Below are 18399 nucleotides of genomic sequence, written 5' to 3'. Positions count from 1 at the left end.
GACCCCCACACGAGGCGGTACGTGCAACAGCTAGAATGGCAGGTGAAGATGCTGGCCGATGCGCTCCAGCAAGAACGTGAGCGGCTCGCAGAGGTCGATGCACGTGTGGTGCAGCCACTTCTGCGACTCGCAGATGCGGCTCTGCAGCTACAGGTGCAGCTGGAATGCGCACTGGCGTCGTGTCGTGCTCGTGAGCGCGATGAGAGAGGTCCATTGCGTGAAGAAGTGTGCAGCGAGAGAGACGTCAACCTTCTTTGCAAGAGTCTTGGCGACATACTGAAGGAAGGCAGGGAGGGTTCGGCTCCCTCTTGAGCACGCACCCCTTGCATCCTCAATCGTCTCCGTTCGCCTCTCTTCGCAACAGAGGGCGTCGTTAGCGTTGTTTTTCAAGTGATAGTATATGCGGGCTCATAGCTTTCTCCCGGGGGAGAGGAGGGACCCCGCTGACGCCAAGCGGAGCGTGTTCCCTCAGTGAAGTGTGCCTGTGGAGACGGCGATGCACGGCGTTGTGTCGGGAATTCGATGCATCTCCGAGGCGTGAGTGGGTCGTTGCGTCTGAGCAAGCGTTACCCTTCTGCAGTCGACACTGCTACTATTCCCCACTCAGGGACGAGAAAAAGAGTAGTAGGCGTAACATGTTCATCATGTGCCGCTGCTGGGAGCCCGCAGTATCCGTTGCTTGTCTTCTTTCTGTTTATGGAGGGATGCGAAGCGCGCGGTTTGCACGGCCACTGTGATGAGCATCGGGCTCGCTGATTGCTCTTCATCCACCACCACCCCTCCCTGCTCCACAGAGATGCCAATCTCGCAATGTATGCTACGTACTGTCTTCCTCTATTTCCGCCTCGCTCGAACTTTTCCTCGCCAACCATGAACGTTGCTCTTCGTGATTGAATCACCCCACCCTCACCCACCACCAACACCACCGAAGCGCACACAAACATGCCAGACGCTCTAGGCGCGCGCGATCAATGAAGACGAGAACGCGTGATTTCCGAGTCCCATCGCCACCCAACCCGCCATTCACCCTTTTTTTCTTTTTTGCCACCCTCTCGATTGTGCCCTCCCCTCCCTCTTCCCGCAGAAAACTAGAGATACGGCGTTCCGCTTAGACCCCCCCCCCAAGCCCCCCACCCCCTCTCTCCACCTGACCAATATCGCCCTCCTCTGTAGGCTCACAACAGAAAAAAATGTTCGTCGTCGCGGCACCGCTCCGCGCCGTGCAGGCTCTTCTTCTCACCCTGCTCTTGTGCGCGCCCGCATTCACCGCGGTGGTGGTGGACGCCTCGCCGGCGTACCTGCTGGCGCAGCGCAGAGGCCAGCGGTTCGCCTATGAGGCGAAAAGCGACCCCGTCATCGACATTGACCGCCTACTGCCGAATGCATCATGTAGCTTTCTCTACGCCTTCACCGAGGACATGAACATCTTCATCAAGAACCTCATCAGCAGCTCCGTCATGGCGAACTTCGGCACTGGTGCGGAGGAGCATGGCTTCGACCACTGCAACTTGTTATCCTTGCCGCAGAACGATTGGAACACCACCTACACTCTCTCGGGGTGCTTCAAGACACTGCTGCATGCGGGCATCGCCGGCGACTGCGTCGCCGACAACCCGCTCTGCTGCGTTCAGTACTGGCGCTATCCGACGTCGCTGCCGGACCGCTTGCCGTCGGATCAGATCGACCCCCGACTTGTCTTCTGGGATGGCACGAAGGCGGTCAACGGCTTCTACACCAACTTCTCCGACAAGTACCGTGCCCAATACTGGAACTGTTCATCCTTCAGGCCGTGGCCGGAATGCTCCTGCACCTACGGCGCCAACTCTACGCTTGCAGTAGACGCCAATGGCGAATGGCGCTACACACGTCGCTACATGCCCTTCTTGACCTATGTCGAGCACCGCGTCGACAGCCCGACCGGCAAGGCAGCCGCCCAGCTCACACTGCTGGACACCACTTCCACCCCGGCGTGGGCGGCAGTGCATCAGCTCGGCGACATCCCACTACTGGTCCCGATCGTCGTGTCAGCGGGTCTCGTCGTCGTTCTCTTGATTTCTCTCCTCCTCATGTACCTGTGTGGGTACAAGCCGGCCTTGAAGGAAGAAAAGGAGTTGTGCGCCAAAATTGAAGACGTGCAGACTCGAACGGCGAAAGCCGAGGAGAAGCTCGCGGCTAAGCGGCGTCGAAATCAGCGCTCGGCCAGCTCGCTTGCTCGGACGCCACGGGGCAGCCTTGTCGCCTCGTCAGCGGCGGCTCTGAGCCCTGTGAACCAGCGCTGCTCCTCCTCACACAGCATCAGCCCCAAATCCGCCCAGCTCCACGTGCTTTCCGCTGAGCCGCATCAGCAGCAGCACGCCTGCGCCGCGGCGTCGCTCCCGAGTCAAGGCACTCAGTCGCAGCTGCAGACGCGTCGCACCTTGATGGCTGCGCACAATAGAAGGGATGCGGTGCATCGGCGTCCGTCATCCCGAGCGGACAGCACCTGCAGTCGGAAAAGCAGCCCTGTCACCACCGCGGCGTCGACGGTCAATGATCCACTGGCGAACTCGATATTGAAACGCGCGTCAAGTACAGGCTCCATGAAATCGGCAGCATCACGGCAGTCTCCGCAGAGCTTCCAGAACCCACTCATTGGGCGACAGACCTTTGGCGTCTAGACATGTTTCTTTGAGTCCCCACGAGTGGACAACAGAATGAGGTGGAGAGGTCGTGGTCGTGCACCCCCCCCCTCTCTCTTCCTCCCTCCCTCACACCCTCTCCAGATGTGTTGTCTTTCTTTGCATGCACCCAGTTCGCTGCTGGCTGCTTGCGTGGGTGTGTATATCTGCGCTGTGGTCAAGCGTGCAAGAATGCTCTCATTGGCAAGTCTCCCATCCTCTCCTTCCCTTCACTTCTTTGTTGTTGTTGCTTTTTGTTTCTTCTGAGTACTATAGGTATGCATATTTGTTATTCCGCCTCTTGTCCCCCCCCCCACACACACACAAGCGCCCTTCCTTCCCTTTCCTTTCCTTCTTTTTGCCTTGAAGTGTGCCCGCTCCGTTGGTGTGCGTGTCCTCCCCTTCTCTGTCCTGCGCTCACCCTTCTTCTTCTTTTTTCCATCCCTGACTTCTAACCCTCTCCCCTCCACAGAAGCGCAAGCGAATGAGGATTACCGAAAGGGCAGCGAAACATCCTCAACCCACTCCAGCTCTCCCCCCTCCCCACCCCTCCCTCTCTCTCCCTCCCATCCACCCGCCCCTACCCCTAGCACGCCACCCGCACACCTTCGTACGCTGTTTGGGGGACCGTGTGTCTGTGGGCATATCTCCCTCTGCGTGTGGTTGTGCGTGAAGGGAGGGAGAAAGAGGGGCTTTTTCCGCCTCTCTTCTCTCCTGTCCCTCCCCCCTCCGCCCGCCGCTAGACCCACCTCAGACACACGCATACATCCTCTCAGTTGTTTTTTGCAGCGTACTCTCCACCGTGTTATTTTCTGTTGTTTGCTCACCTTTACACACGCAGGTACAAGCGGCCTTTTCCTTTTTTTCTTCCCTCTGCATGTGTATCCTTTATGCCGTGCGTGCAGCACAAACGAAAAATGACGTCGAAACAGCAGCCCGAGAAAAAAAAGGCTCCGTCACCATCACAACCCAAACGGCATCCGCCGCCATGTGTACAGCGGCCCGTGTTTCTCGTCTGTTGTTGTGTTCTCTCTCTGTCCCTGTCCTCGTCTTTGTGCTCCATCAAGCTCTAGTTCTACCTATAGCTCTTCATCGTCCTCCCGTGAGACCAAGCGTACTTGAAAGTGCGACTTTTGCGTGAGTGCTCGTGTGTGTGTGTGTGTGTGTGTGCTTGCGTACACCTGTCTATATATATTCGTACGTATGTGCCTATGTTTTGGGCTTTCTCCTCGCCCTTTTCCCCTCCCTTTCTCTCTATCTGCGCTTTCAGCGCGCAGTCGTGTGTGATTGTGCTCCTTGCTCCCCTCATGTGTTTATTTCTTCATTGCTTTATTTTTTCTGCTACGCGACACTCTGTATACGGTGTGGCGGTTACAATGAGTGATGTCTTCATCGCTGTTCTCTCTCTTCCTTCTCCTTGGATGTGTTGCTGACGTGATGTGGGTGCGGATCAACTGCCTTCGTCCCTATCTTATCTTGGGTGTGTTTTTCTGCCCCATTGACGATGCCCCCCGTCAGTACCCACAGCCCCATCCACACACATGCGCACCTTCTCCCTCCTTTCCTCACACCTCATGTGCACATGAAGCCTCTCTAAGCCCACAAGCACACACACACATGCACACGCACACAACGGCGAAAAGATGAAGGCGAATGGTGCGCCCTTGCGTGTGTCTTCCCTCGCTCGTGTGCGTGTCTGTGTTCTCTCGTCGTGAAACGCAGAGGCTGCACATCGTACACCAGGGGGAGGGAGGGGGTCGTTTCAGTACATGTTCCCTCTAAGCTCTTGCACCCGTCTGCGTGGGCGGACACTCCTTTCGTCTTTGTGTGTGGTGTGCAGGCGGTGGCCTCTGTCGTCTTGTCTACCTCAGCGTGACCGACGGAAAGCAGAGCGAAGGGTGCGGTGGAGAAGGTACGTTCACATTCAAACACAGTCGCACAGGCGCATGCGCAGCTATAGTGGTGATAGAAGGCGTGCGCGTAGGTTTTGCCTTGTTTATTTTTCCTTTCTTGCATATGTGAGCTTCCTGCTGTGCTACGTGCAGTGCTCGTCCTCTCTTTCCTCTTGTAGCCCTCGTGCTCGACGGTGGCGGCGGCGGCCTCGAACGCCCCTCCTCTCCTTCTTTACAGCCCTCCCTTTTCTTCGGCGGCGGCGGCATTACCCCGTTGCTTTTTTTTTCGCTTTTTCATCTTTGTTGTGGTTTGCACGGTTGGCACCGTGTTGAGTGTGTGTCTCTGGGCGCTTTTTTCCCCTGTATCTTGTTTTCTTTCCAAGTTCTGATCGGCTTTCTATTGTACGCACACACGCATGCATGCACCGGCAGGGACGTTGTTTGTTTCTCTCTCAGCCAATGTATCCCTACCTCACCACAGTTGTATATGTTTTTTTTTTTTTTCGATTATTCTCTCCCTTTCTGCTGCCAGGTGGAACCGTATCCCCTCTTCCTCCCCTCCCCCTCTTCGGGTGTATTGGGTGTCTTCATCGTTTCACCAGCGTGTGGGTGGATGTTTGGATGTGTGTGTGCTTTCCATCGTTGTCGTCGCCGTGTTGATGTCGTTATGTTTCTTTTCGTTGGTGCCTCCCCCCCCCCGCCGCGGCTGTTTGTGTTGTTTTCTCAGACAGGTAGAAGAAGCGTGCGATCGAGCGGCCTGCGGCTGTGTGAGCATGTGCCTGGGTAGCGCCTCCGTGCGTATCTGCTTGGGAGGTCAGTGTCCACCTGCTAAATTCACTCCTGCCTCCAATCACTTACCTATGTGCGTTTACTCTCTCCCCCTTCTCCTCGCAAGCGCTTGGTGGTGACACACTGTGGATGAGTTCGCTTGACGGTATCGGTAGAAGATGTCCCACGGAACAAGCACACGCAGAGAGAGCGCTTGAGAGAGAAGGACTGAAGGTGCGCGACGCGTGCACGTCCGCCGCCAATAAAAGCTAAGTGGCTATGTTTGATCCTCTGTTGGCGATCTTTTTCTCTCTGCCACTACAACTACCATCACCACACGTTCTACACACACACACACGCACATGCATCCTTTGTCCGTGTCTCTGTGCCACGTTGCGTGTGGCGGTGCTTATCGTCTGCCCGATGTGTGTGTGTGTGTGTGTGTGTGTGTGTGTGTGTGTCGGGCATCGCCTCTTTTTGTTTGTTTGTTTCTCCGCCTTCGATGACGGTGTGATTCGCTCTTTGTGAGCTCGTTTTGCCCTTATTATTATTCGATAGCGCACCTATAAAATAGCATGTGCACACACGCTCTGCCCAGCCCCCCCCCACTCACCGTCGATGTTGTGGGCATGACGACTTTTTCCGGATGCCGGCGTTCATACACTGTTGCCTCGATGGGGATAGAGCAGCCCACCCACCCCACCCCCTCCTCACAAAAGCACTATCACACGCACACTGTGTATGTGTGTGTGTGAGGAGGGGAGAGAAGAGGCAACAGGGGAAAGCTGTGGTGGTGGAGGAAGAGGACGGGTGGGGGAGGGGGGGCCATGCAAGAGCACCTCTGAGTATCCTATGGCACTCCCCTTCCGAAGGATCCCCGCATCCCAGCGTTCACCAGGGCGCACAACGGAACCGCTCGGTCGTATCACTCTGTGCAATCGACTTCTCCGTCTTTCCTTCTCCCTCACCTGTCTCACGGCTCTTTGTATTCGTTGCTTGTACCTTTACCGCACCCACCAACTCACCGCATCGCTCTCTCATTTTACACACACTCACATATACATATATATGTACATCTGCTGCATCACGCTGTGCGCATCGTGTGGAGGAGGATGGGTTTGAAGGGCGCATCTGAGCTGCACATCGTCACACTTCTTTTCTCTCCTCTTCCCCGCATCTGAGGTTCACGAACGGAAAGACATCGAAAGCGGCAGAGAAACGCACTGCCTTGTCCGACCACCATTTCCGCTCACTTCCCCAAATGCACACGCAAGCCGGTCAGTGGCACCAAAACACTTGTGAACACGGTTCCTCCATTCACAGACGGCTTGTCAGCTATGTTGTTGCCCGTCTGCCTTGAGAGTGTGTGTGTCGTTGCGTGCTTGGGTATCTTCGCGCTAGCACACACGTGAAGGAATGCCTGCCTCCCTTCACCCATCGTCCACGCATTGATCCTCGGCTTCTTTCCATCCTGCTCGGTTGCTGCATCTCTCTCTCTCTGCCCCCTCCCTCCCTCTTGCGTTCCCCTGCACAAGCTCCTCGTCAGCCTGCGCGAAGGCCTCACGGTGCGCGTCGACAAGGGCCGTACCCATACCCCACCCCTTTCCCACACGCACAGTCGAACTCACGTGCACAAACGCGAGCCACCTCCTCTCGGTGCACAGGTGCCTCTCGAACCAACCCCTCCCTCTTTTCTCCAAGTCACCTCTGTCTTCATTCTTACTTCTCCTTTCCTCTGTGTGCGTGTGTGTGCAACGGAAGGGTCGAGCGTGGAAGAGGAAAAAGGCAACAGTGGCGCGTGTACCCTTTTTCACGGAAAAAAAAGCTTATGTTTTGTTGTTGTTTGCCGGTGATTTTGTGCGTAGTTGTGTGAACCGCGAAGTCGCTGCCAGCGAGCGAATGGCGCCTTGCGCGCGCTGCACCATACAGCAGCGGCCCTGTACGTTTCTCGCACTGCTTCTAGCCGCTATAGTGGGCCTCCCCTCCTCTTCCTCGCCTTCACTGATGCTACCGGGCGTCCTGCACGCCGCGGCGCTGCTGCCGTCGCGTGACCTCTTTCTTGGACGCGCTGGCAGCACCTACAACTACACCATGTACTCCGGCAGCGCGGTGACGGGTGAGTCTCACTTTACCGGGCTCACTACGTACCCCTACGTCTTCTCCGCGGACATGAACAGCGCCATTGTAGCCATGCTCAACGGGTTCCTCTCTTCTGCAAAGTCGAACGTGAGCGCGGTGGGCGGCGGCTTCCACGAGTGCATCGACAATAAGTTAGGTGCCGTGGACGGGACAACGTGCTTCAAGTCACTTTTGGCTGCTGCTCCCCCCGCGGACTGTCCAGCCGCGAACAAGCTCTGCTGCCCGCTCTTCTGGCGCGTCGGGAGCCAAGGCCTGCGCACCACCATGGCCCAGGTCATCCCGCAGACGCTCTTCTGGAACGGTGCGACGAGCGTAAACGGCTTCTACACAAATTTCTCACGGTCGTACCTGGACGCCAACCGCAACTGCAGCAAGCCGCTCTTGCGCACCACCTCCCTCATCAACCTCGCCATGGACGCGTACGGCGAGTGGCGCTTCGTTGATCTCGTGACCACCTACACGCTTCTCGAGACCGCCATCATCAACCGCAACGCGTCGAGCGCAACCCCCATTTTCGGCGAAAACCCGCAGGACGCCATCACGAGCACGACGAGGTCACAGCAGCCTTTCTACAAGATCATCACGGTCTACATCGCCGGCGGCGTCGATGTGCTGCTGCTGCTGCTGCTCTTTCTCTTCTTTGTTGTTGCAGGACCCTACAGCATCGGTCGGCCAGCGATACGGGTGCGCGAGCTCCAGCTGCTTACTGTGGACCTCGTGTCGCAGTACCGCAGAAAGAGTGCTTGTGCCTTTCTCGACGAGCTGAGCAGCTCAGAGGAGTGCAGCAGCTCGCGAATGAGGTCACGAAGCAGAAGCAGCAGCGCCGGTAGCGGCAACGGCGATGGCGGCGGCTAAAATGGTAGCCGAGTCGACAAGAAGCGGCAGAGGTCCGTCTCTTTTCACGGGGCAGCGGCGGGCAAGTCAAAGAATGAGTTGAATATCAGCAGGAACGGGGTTGCAGATCTGCAGCCACTTGCGCCCCAGACGGGATAGTAGCTGCAGGGGGTCTGTCGGCGAATCTCCGCCTCGTCTAAGTCACAGGTCTGGTTTTCCATGCACCAAACGAGGCCTTGGTCCACGTCGACCGTCACACACGGTGGCACCGCATCGGCAGCGCCAGCAACCTGAAACAGAAAACCTCGATCAACGTTGGACCTCTCGAAAGAGGCATGTGCGCTGCTATTTCGCGTGCATCTCTGCATAGGTGTGTGTGTGTGTGTGTGTGGAGCAGTCGTGGAGGCGAAGGCAAACTCCCCGCCCCCTCCCCTCCTCGCTGTATCCGTGTCAATCTCCACGCTCTGTGACTCGTGGAGATGTGCGCTTGAATCTGTAACACCAATGGTGGCTTTCTTTTCTATACGCCCCTCATCATACATGTATGTCCTTCCCATCGTCTCCTTAACCACCCACCCACCCATGCATTCAAGAAGTTATGTGTGATCCATGTTCTGAAAGGGGATGGGCTTCCTGCATGTGATTGGAGTCTGTCAAGGCACGCCACTCTTGCATCTTCGGGTCAACACTAGCGCTTGTGTGTCTCTGCTGCCGCTGTTCTTTTTATTATTTGAAGGATACCTAACTCCCCTCACCTCCCTTCTTTCTGTCCTCGCCAGTCACTGCCTATGCGTTTCTCTGTGTGTGTGTGTGTGTGTGTGTGTGTGTGTGTTTACGTGTGCTTAGGTTTGAATCGGATTATGGATTTCGGTGTTCTTAGCTTGTACGACTACTTGCCCTACCCCCCCCCCTTCCTCCCTCCCTCTCATCTCATCTCCAAATGCACGCACACGCTGGCACCTTCTGGACGATGGCGTCGTTGGTTCCCTTTGTTATTTTTTGTTTGCTTTTTCGCCTTCGCCTCAGCTGTTGGTGTCTCTTACGCGACAGGCACGCGTGCAATATGCTCGATGTCGACACTCATCTTTGTTGTTGCTGATCATTCCGAGTGCCTCTTGACTGCTCGACGCGTGTTTGGTTGCTGTCCCGTGTCGGCTGGTGATGTCTCTCATGTGCATTACTGTAACTGGCGCGTCTTCGTTGTTTTCGTTCTTGTCTTCGTGGAAGCCAACACATCCGCTCCTTCTCCTCTTCGTTTTTTCAACGGTTGAGGATGTCGAAGTGGTGAACGCGATGCATGGATGAGTGCGTGTGCATGTGAGCCCGACACTTGGGCAATATCCAGGCATCGCTGTTCCTTTCTCACAGGCAAATCTTCTCCCTTTTGGGAGGTGTGGATGTGCAAATTGCTTTGATGGAACGCGTGAAATAGAGTTTGCTCTTGCGTGCTTTTTTGTGTGTGCGTGTGTGCGTCTGCTCGTTGCGGATGCCATCCGTGTGTGTGTGTGTGTTCACGAAGGGGCAGCGTGCCAATGCGCCGGAAGTGTATCGGCTTCGTGTAGTAGGCGATACACTTCCGGCGCATTGGCACGCTGCCCCTTCGTGAACACACACACACACATACACACACACACACACAGGCACCCATGCACATGTGAACACTTAGACGTCGCTGCTGCTGCCTTTCCCAGTTTGCATCTTCTCTTCTGAGGAACTGAATCGTGCTTACACGATCGCTTTTTTTTGTTTTGGTCTCCCCCTCTCCTCTTGAGTGCGCGTTTACGTGTGATGCCTGCATGTGTCCTGCCCACCTACCCACTCCACATGAACGCGGACGCATACACACACACACGCGCGCGTGCCTCTCTCACTGCGTCTGCGACTGTGATGCGTGGCGCCTGGGTTCCCCCTGCACCTTATCCTCCCCCTTCGACGTGCAAGGGCGAATGCCTCTGTTTTTTCCTGTCCCTTGCTCCGCTGCGCGAATGACAGCTGTAGACAGCGAGCACTGTGCGCACGTGCGGTCAAGCACAACTGGCATGGTGTATCATACGGAAAGAAGGAATGCAGAGGTGAGAAGAGCAGGAGGGATGGACGGAGAAGGGCGCGAAGGATTCCCACACCAATCAACCCCAACGTGCATGCGTGCAAACCATGCGGCATCTCCTACGTCTGACCAGGTAGACTGATGAAGCACAGATGCCGAAAGCATGAAGAGTTCCCTCGAGTTGCACCATCGGGTCCTCCAAACTCCCATGTGGAGAACCTGCACACCGTATTACGGCATGCCGCAGCTTGAAGCAACTGAGAGGGAGAAGCATGGCATGCAGGCAGGATGTGCAATGTCTCCAGAGGGCCCTGGCCTGAGGCTTTCCAGCATCCTCCCTGAGCTCATGCGGCATCCACCCGGACCGCCTCCTATTATCCCGCATGACGGACGTCACCGCTTCCGCCCTCGAGCAGGACCCTAGACACTGCCCGCCTGGTTCAATGCGTGCGGCCCACCCGGGCCTCCGTCTGTCCCCGATCGCGCCCCACGGCCCCGATGCAATGGCAGGACGGTTCGTCCTAGACGACGCGGATGTAGCCACGGCGCTGCGGCTGCAGATGAGCTGTGGTTGTGTACGCGTATACATTTATGGAGTTGTTCGTGATGGAATGACACCTTGAAGAAAAACATAAAAAGACTCCGTCATCGTATCGGTGCCCGTCATCGGGCGTCCATGCGCCTTCCTCCTCCGATGTCGACACGCCCATATCAGGCACACACACACACACGCGAAAACTCGCAATGTCCCGCAGTCGCGTCCCCACCCCTGGTTCTCCTCCTCCTCCCCCTCCGCCTAGTCCTTTGCGCACATACGCACAAACACGTGTGCCACGTCTTTGCTGCCTCTACTGCTCCTCCTCCCCCGTACGTGCGCTCTGCAATGATCTCTAGAACACCGAGTATCACGGAGGGCGGCTTCGATGGCTCCTTTCCGCCCGCGGCCGCATCATCCGATGAGCAGAGATCCACCACGTCCGCGACCGCCGCCGCTCCTGGTGGCACCATCATCGCAGCGAAGCGGCGTCGCAGCACCTTCGCGAAGATGAAGCGATCCATCACAAAAGGGCCGCGACTTCTCGGACGTCGTATCAAGCACTTCTTGAAGGACGATCTGTACATCGACGTAAGTTACCAGGAGGCGCCGCCGAAGATGGTGGCGCGGGAACTGGCCGCGCTAGAGGTTCTCTCGGTGTATCACCGCTGGCTGCGCGGGGTGCAGGCGCTGCTCTCCATCGCCGTTTTCATGCTCTCGCTGCTGAGCATTGGGAGCTCGGCGTTTCTGGTGAACTGCACCATTTTTATCGTCTCCCAGGCAGCCGCCCTCGTCATATGCAAAACGTACCAGGTCAAGGCACAGTTCTCTGGCGTGACAAACCTGCTGTTCGAGGGGCGCAACATCTTCACCTCACCGTACTTCCTTCACATGGTGGCCGAAATCGTGCTGTGGAACATCCAGACCCCGCCTTTTGTCTTCGTTGGCAAGCAGTTCTTCGAGCTGCTAAACTACTTCATCTTCTTGCGCCTGTACTCCGTCATCGTGTACCTGAACAACGCTATGTACGTGCACCGAACCTTCTGCCGCGCCATGTCCGCGATCAGTGACCTGCCACTTTCCACCTCCTTTCTTATTCGCACCGGGCTGCTCCACCACAAGACGCGCGTCGTGGTGACGGTGGTGATATGTGCGTGGCTGACGGTCGGCTGCCTGTTCGCACGCACCCAGAACCTCTCCCTCGGTGATGCCCTCTGGTTTTCCTTTCAGTCTCTGTCGACGCTGGGGTACGGCGACATCACCCCCTCCACGCTTTCGGGCCGCGTCGTTGCCTTTATCGCCTGGATCTTGAGCTACGTCATTATGGCCTTCCTGATCATCACCATGTACTCGCTGCTACAGGCGTCGGACCGCTCGCACAACATGCAGACGTTAATGGAGTGTCACGATCTCGCACACAGTCTGCGAGGCCGCTCTGCCCGCGTCATCCAGCTGGCGTGGCGGTTGCGCAAGGCTCGAAAGGTCGGGCCTCACGCGCCGTCCTTGAAGCAGAAGGTCTACACACTGGTTTTGTCGTGGCTTTTGACTGACATGATTTCCGCGGTGCGGCGCACACGGCAGCAGCTGAACGGTGCGGTGCGCTCGCTGAGCGAGACGAATATTCATCCGCTTACAGGGCTGTCGGCGTACCAGTATAATGCATACCTGCAACTCACGGAGAAGGCGGCGCGGCAGCTGCAGCGGGCAAAGGACGTGGATCGCGTGCACCTCGCCCTGCGCGACCGTGACGTGCTAGCCTCATCGCTATCGCGGCGCGACATCGAGACCATTATTGTTCTTCCAGGCGACTCGCTAGAGCCCATCGGCACTGCGCTGCCGGTCGCCCTGACAAGCAGCAGCGGCACAGCGGCGTCAGTGGCAGAGATGGCGGAGTGGAGGGACCGGGTGACGCAGCTGGAACAGAAGTGCGCGCGTCTGACAGAGGTGCTAGAGGCTATCAGCGCTGTGGCCGAGACACATCCCCCTAGCATGGCTGTGTCCCAGATGTGATGCAGATGGCTGATGGTGCGATCTAGTGCAGGATCTGAGGAGGCGGAAGAAAGACGGCTGGTGTTGCTCATCAACGGACTGATCTTCTTCCCATTTTCTTAGGCAATGGTGCGGATTTGATGTGTCTTTCAGCCGCTCAGCTCTGTTCATCTTGGACCCTTAGAGGTTTGGGCCTCGCCCGCGTTGCGCTTTCCTGGATCCCACCCTCCCTTCTCACCTTCGCGCGCGGAGCCGCCACGTCGCTCCGACTGCGGCGCACTCTATACGCAGATGCAGGGAGCAATAACGGCGGCACACAAGACACATGTGCGTGCGTGCGTGCGTGCGAGGGAGCGCGTATGTTGCGGTGTCTCTGCACTGTTGTCTGTGCGCTCTCTTTTCTCCCTTCCTCTATATATGCATATATATATATATGTACATGTGTACACATGTAGGCGTTATCAGTGTTCGTTTGTTTGTTTTTTCGAAGGTGGGGGGAGGGGGGGGGGGCTTCATCTCTGCCCGCTCCCCCTCCCCTCCCTCCCTCCCTCCTCAGCACACGTCGAAAGAAGGGGGTGGTGGTGAGGGGAATGCCGTTGCATTTTTTTTTGTTCTCTCAAGAGTAAAGAGTCAGGGGCAAATGATGGAGCAGCCGGTCCTGGCTGTGCTCGGAAGCTGTCTCTGGCGTGAGGAGGTTTGTGGTCTGTGTGTGCGCGTGTGTATGTGTACATCTTTAGCTGATTTCGCTCTTCAGGTGCGTCGGGAAGGTACAGGACGGATGTGCTGGCGTTGCGTGGAATATGACGGGCTTTGCCTTCGTCGCCTTTGGACGCATGCTTTCTTGTTCCCCTGCGTGACGTGCAGCACATATCACGTTGCCGTCGTGGGGCATTGCAGACATGGAAGAAGTGTTTGCGTGAAGCGGGGTGTCAAATGAATAAGGGAAAGTCGTGTTCCTCTAGCGAGAGGGCTCTCGTGTGTGTGTGTGTGTGTGTTTGTTTGTGTCGCCTCCGTACATCGCGTCGGAGACGAGCGTGATGCAGTTTTCCCTCTTTCTTTTCAAACACGAAAAGCTAAAGGGGCAGCATTTCTCCCAAGTAAGTGTGCGTAATGCGTGTCTGTTGGCTGAGAGGTTCCAGCACCTGCTCCCAATGTACAAGGAACACGCGACTAGAAACGGTGCAACTCGCTGCGTGCAGCGACGGCCGAAGAGTATGGTGTTTGACTCGATGGCATCATGCTCCCCATGTCTGCTGTTGGTATGTTGGACGTCAATACGCCGTTTGCGAGGTGCCGCGCAGACATGCAAGTCGTCCTTTCCGCTTGACAATGCACTCATGGGGACTCTCGGCCTACTCTCCCTCTACGTGCGCAGGTCCGTCGTCTATTCGAAGGTGCTTTTTCGGCTTACATTCTCATTCTACGTTAGCGGTTGTCGTCGTCGTCGCTGACTGTGTACGCGCCCGATGACTCTCCACCTTTCGACTTGTCTCTCTCGCTTGTGCTACCGCTGCCGCCCCGCACGCACACACACGCATACAGTAAGTGAGAACGGCCGGCAGGCATAACGTCACTCTACCCAAGAGAGAGGCCGCGGCGGTGGTGATACCACGCCACGCGACGGCAAATAAGTAGCGGCACATCAGCCTGTTGCCGAGCACGGTGGAGCGTGACAAACGGTTGTACGTAGCGCACTGTACACATACAAAGAGGCGCAAGTAGAACGATGGAGCTTCGAGAGCGTGTCGGGAAGCTGTCGCGGGCGCAGGCGCCGACGGCCGTGCCACCCACGTCGAACCCGATGACGCAGCGTCTCGTCTCTCTGGAGCATGACGAGATGTCTCACCTCTGGTTCAGAGGGGTGATGGCCTTCCTCGCATTTCTGTGCTTCATGCTCTCCATCTTGCAGGTGAGCGGGTACGCTGGTAACGTTGTGGTGCACGTCCTCATTTTGGCCCTCTCCTTGGCGGGAGAGGTGTGCATCGTCGTTGTCTACCGCATCAAGGCGCGCTTTGCGGGTGTGACGAACCCAGCCAGTCACGCCGTGAACTCGCTGCACTCCCCACACCTGTCGCTGATGCTGTGCGAGATGCTGGTTTGGATCATTATGGCCCCGCCCGGCGTCAAGGGCACTTCCAGCTGGGCGCGGGTGCTGGACAGCTTTATTGTGCTGCGCTCGTACGTCTACGTGATGTACGTCACACGCCTCTCCACCCAGAGCGTCTTCAAGCGCGCCGTGGCGTCGCTGTGTGGGTATCGCTTCAACTCCCTCTACATGTTCCGTCACACCTTTATATATCGGCACGCCATCGCGACGGCGTGCGGCTTTATCGTGGCGTGGCTCGGGATGGCTCTGCTGTACAGCAAGGGTGAGGAGGTCAGCTACGCGGACGCCGTGTACTTCTGCTCCTCCACCATGGGTTTCGTCGGGTACAGCGACGTCGTCCCATCGACGTGGGTAGGGCGGTTCACTGCCTTTCTCGCCTGGTGCCTGGGGCTGCTCGTCATCGCCTGGTGCGTCAGCCTGATGCACGCGCTAACCCGCGTCACTCCGGCAGAGCGCAACTTGCACACGCTCTTTCGTACCAACAAGCTGTGTGCGCAAGTTCCTGGTGAGGCGGCTCGCACCATCCAGCGCGCGTGGAAGCTCTACCTGGCAAAGCTGGAGAAGCGCAACCCGCTCTCCATTCAGTTCAACGCGCTGCTGCTGAGCAGCCAGGCCTGCAGTTTTCGCTCCCTCCGCCGCGAGTTTGTCGAGTCCGAGATGGCATTCATCCGCTCCACCTACACCTTTTATGACGCCCTCACCGCGCTGAGCCGCCAGTCATCTCTTCGCACAACCCCGGCCGGGTCCCCGCGTTCGCCGATGAGCACGGCCCTCAGCGCCAGCAGCGGAACTCCCAAGAGCACCACTGGCCGGCGCTCCTTTTCTCTCTTCAAGGAGGTGAAGTTGAAGTCGCCGCAGATTTCGCCGTTGCCCCCTGGCGCGAATGTGGAGACAGGTTGCTCGGACGGTGGTGCACCACCGCCGGCATCGTCGTCGACGTCACTACCAGTGTTGGAGCTGCGCGGGCTTATCAATCAGCGGCAGCTCACGCACAGTGGCACCGGTGCGTCCGCGATGGCCAGCGACATCACCAGGAGGCTGGCCCACCTCGATGAAACCCTCAGCATATTAATTCGCAAGGCGGAGCGCATGGCGCCAAGAATGCTTGCCTCCTCCACTGAGGTGGCGTCGTAGGCCGCTAGGTGAAACGCAGAGAATCTTTAGCGTTGTATGCTGGTATTTTTTTTTTTGGATTTTGTGGGTATGATATCTTGCGCCGTATCGCTCCGTCTTGCGAGCCGGCATGCGAAGAGATGCGTGCGTGCGATGTTACGTTCTTCCTGCGTGTATGTGTGTGTGTGTGGGTCTGTGTATGCTGCTGCTGCCACGTGCCGCCTGCCGATCATTTTTGCGCACCTCGAACTTACCTCTTCACGCACGCGTGTACGCGTTTTGCTTTCCCTTCCTTCTTCATGAATCCAAAGACCTTGTGCGTGCGTGTGCACGCGCTTCGACTAGCCGGCATCACGTCCAACGACGACATGAAAATCACGAGCGATAAGCGTACGACAAGTGCTAGAAATACTGTCGCTTAGTGCATCGCGTTGATCAAGAGAGTTTCTTCGCTATCAACGCTCGATGAAGCCCCAGAGAATGCGGTTCCCATTCTCTCCATCAGGCACACACACATTCATCCGCCAAGTCTCATGCTCAGCTGTTCGCAGTGCCTGTCTGAGTGGCCACACAGGCACTGTTGCCAAGCTCTCCCTGTACCCCCTGTTTGTGTGTGTGTGTGTATGCGCTCGCCCCCTCATCGCTCACATCCTTCTCTGGCTCACCCCCTCACTCTTTATGCGTTCTCCGAATCTCTCTCCCTCTTCCCATCAGGCCCCTCCCCCCTCCCTCCCTATCCCACCCCTCCGGTCCGTCGCTTTCCCCCTTCGCAGCCATGACGCGGCAGGCCGATGAGCAGAAGTCCATGCGCAAGGTCACCGGCAGCGGCGAGGCTGAGAAAACGTCTAAGCTGCGCACCGACGACCTTGCGGCGCTGCAGGAGCGCATGAAGAAGCTGCACGCCGAGGTGACTCAGCAGAGTGAGGCTAAGGAGCAGCGTGCGCGCGAGCTGGCCGCAGTCCCGGTGGCGGACGAGGATGTGCAGGTCGTGGCGGCGGCGCTGACGGTGACGCCCGAGTGCGCGCGGTCCCTGCTGCAGGAGAAGAACGGGGATGTGACAGCGGTGCTGCGCGATGCAGTGGGCCTGCCGAAGGCTCGTGCGTAGTGGCCGCAGCTTTCCTGCCCCGTCTCCCTTTCCGCCGGTGCGCATGTGCCTATGCGCGTCCGGCTACTCGGGTCGTGGCTTTGTGCTACTGAGGAAGTGTGTTGTTGGGTGGTGCGTGACATGTCCCTGTAAGTTCGACTGGAAAAGTACATGCGAAACGACAAAGAAAACGAATGCCGTCAAGAAAAGGGCGGGGGAGACGGCGATTCCTCTTTCTCGCTCTCCCGACAGCTCGCTTGGTTTGTTTTTGCTTTTCTTCTGTGTCGTCGGCTGCCCCTCGTGTAGAGGGAGGGGAGGGGGGGGGGGGCAAGAGCGTTGCGTTAGCGCGGTGTCTGGTTCGTACGCCGCTGTCTGCTGGTCACTCACTCTCCCCACCCCACCCACACCCCCTTCACCTCATGCACAGCACCACTAGCTTTTTGCCTGATTGGTGTGCATGCTTTTCAGGGTGTTTCTCTCGTCGCGCTCATCTACTGTTCCGCCTCTTCTCTCCCCAATTCTTGCCCTCACCTCACTGGAATTCTTCATGGATACTCATCATCTCTGCCACGAGTCATCCCCACACCCGACCGATTTCACTTCAACCCCGCACCACCGTGCGCCGCCTCGCATTATCCGCTTGGGGGTCCGCGGTTTTGTGAAGGTTTCATTGACTATTTCGTTGCTGGCTGCCCGTCTCTGCTTTGCCATCGAGAGCTCCAACGGGCTTCACCCTCGGCCCTCCACCTCCGCTTCGCCAATCCTTCCCTGAGGGGCCACAGAACAGGGCGCAGACAAACGCGCGGAGACACCTCTATCACACGATTGCTGTGGTTCGTCGTCATTACTGTTGGGGTGCATCGTGCTTGCAGCGCACACACCCGCCCACACGCACATCCATCGTTGCCGCTCGTTTAGTTTTTCTTTCCCCCCTGACCCTCTCCCCCAAACTTCGCGAAGTGTGCGTGTGTGTGTGTGTGTGTATCTGCGCTCTCTCTCGGTGTAGAGCGCCCACACACATACACACCTCTCCCCTGTTTTCGTTATCGGTTTGTGCGTTTGGTTTTACTTATTAGATTTGCCTTAGTTCTTTCTTCAGCTCTCTTTTTTTCTCTTCCTCGACAGTGTGTGTGTGTGTGTGTGTGTGTGTGTGTGTCACCATTTTAGTCTCACTCAAGCTCTCGCTTCTTTCCCACCCGCCGTGTCGTGCTCGTCGCCCCTCGGCTGTTTAAAA

At 57.2% G+C, this 18399-nt stretch overlaps 5 protein-coding genes across 5 annotated transcripts; all 5 read left to right on the top strand.

Moving 5' to 3' along the window:
• Nucleotides 1-1190: 1190 nt before the first annotated feature.
• On the top strand, nt 1191-2657 carry LDBPK_140570 (hypothetical protein, unknown function; the record flags this gene model as incomplete). Its single annotated transcript, XM_003859380.1, has 1 exon — nt 1191-2657. One exon carries the CDS (start codon nt 1191-1193, stop codon nt 2655-2657), a length of 1467 nt encoding a protein of 488 aa, XP_003859428.1.
• A 4559-nt stretch (nt 2658-7216) lies between these two features.
• On the top strand, nt 7217-8311 carry LDBPK_140560 (hypothetical protein, unknown function; the record flags this gene model as incomplete). Its single annotated transcript, XM_003859379.1, has 1 exon — nt 7217-8311. The coding sequence occupies one exon, from the start codon at nt 7217-7219 to the stop codon at nt 8309-8311; it is 1095 nt and encodes a 364-aa protein (XP_003859427.1).
• A 3071-nt stretch (nt 8312-11382) lies between these two features.
• Nucleotides 11383-12882, top strand: LDBPK_140550 (ion transport protein-like protein; the record flags this gene model as incomplete). Its single annotated transcript, XM_003859378.1, has 1 exon — nt 11383-12882. The coding sequence occupies one exon, from the start codon at nt 11383-11385 to the stop codon at nt 12880-12882; it is 1500 nt and encodes a 499-aa protein (XP_003859426.1).
• A 1705-nt stretch (nt 12883-14587) lies between these two features.
• LDBPK_140540 (hypothetical protein, conserved) lies at nt 14588-16102 on the top strand (the record flags this gene model as incomplete). The annotated part of the gene is made up of 1 exon (XM_003859377.1): nt 14588-16102. One exon carries the CDS (start codon nt 14588-14590, stop codon nt 16100-16102), a length of 1515 nt encoding a protein of 504 aa, XP_003859425.1.
• Nucleotides 16103-16856: 754 nt separating this feature from the next.
• Nucleotides 16857-17186, top strand: LDBPK_140530 (hypothetical protein, conserved; the record flags this gene model as incomplete). The annotated part of the gene is made up of 1 exon (XM_003859376.1): nt 16857-17186. One exon carries the CDS (start codon nt 16857-16859, stop codon nt 17184-17186), a length of 330 nt encoding a protein of 109 aa, XP_003859424.1.
• Nucleotides 17187-18399: the final 1213 nt, after the last annotated feature.

This window comes from Leishmania donovani, chromosome 14, assembly GCF_000227135.1.
Source record: "Leishmania donovani BPK282A1 complete genome, chromosome 14".
Classification (NCBI taxonomy): Eukaryota; Euglenozoa; class Kinetoplastea; order Trypanosomatida; family Trypanosomatidae; genus Leishmania; species Leishmania donovani.
Note: the sequence above shows the minus strand (reverse complement) of the source record. Positions and strands in the feature narration are given on the sequence as shown.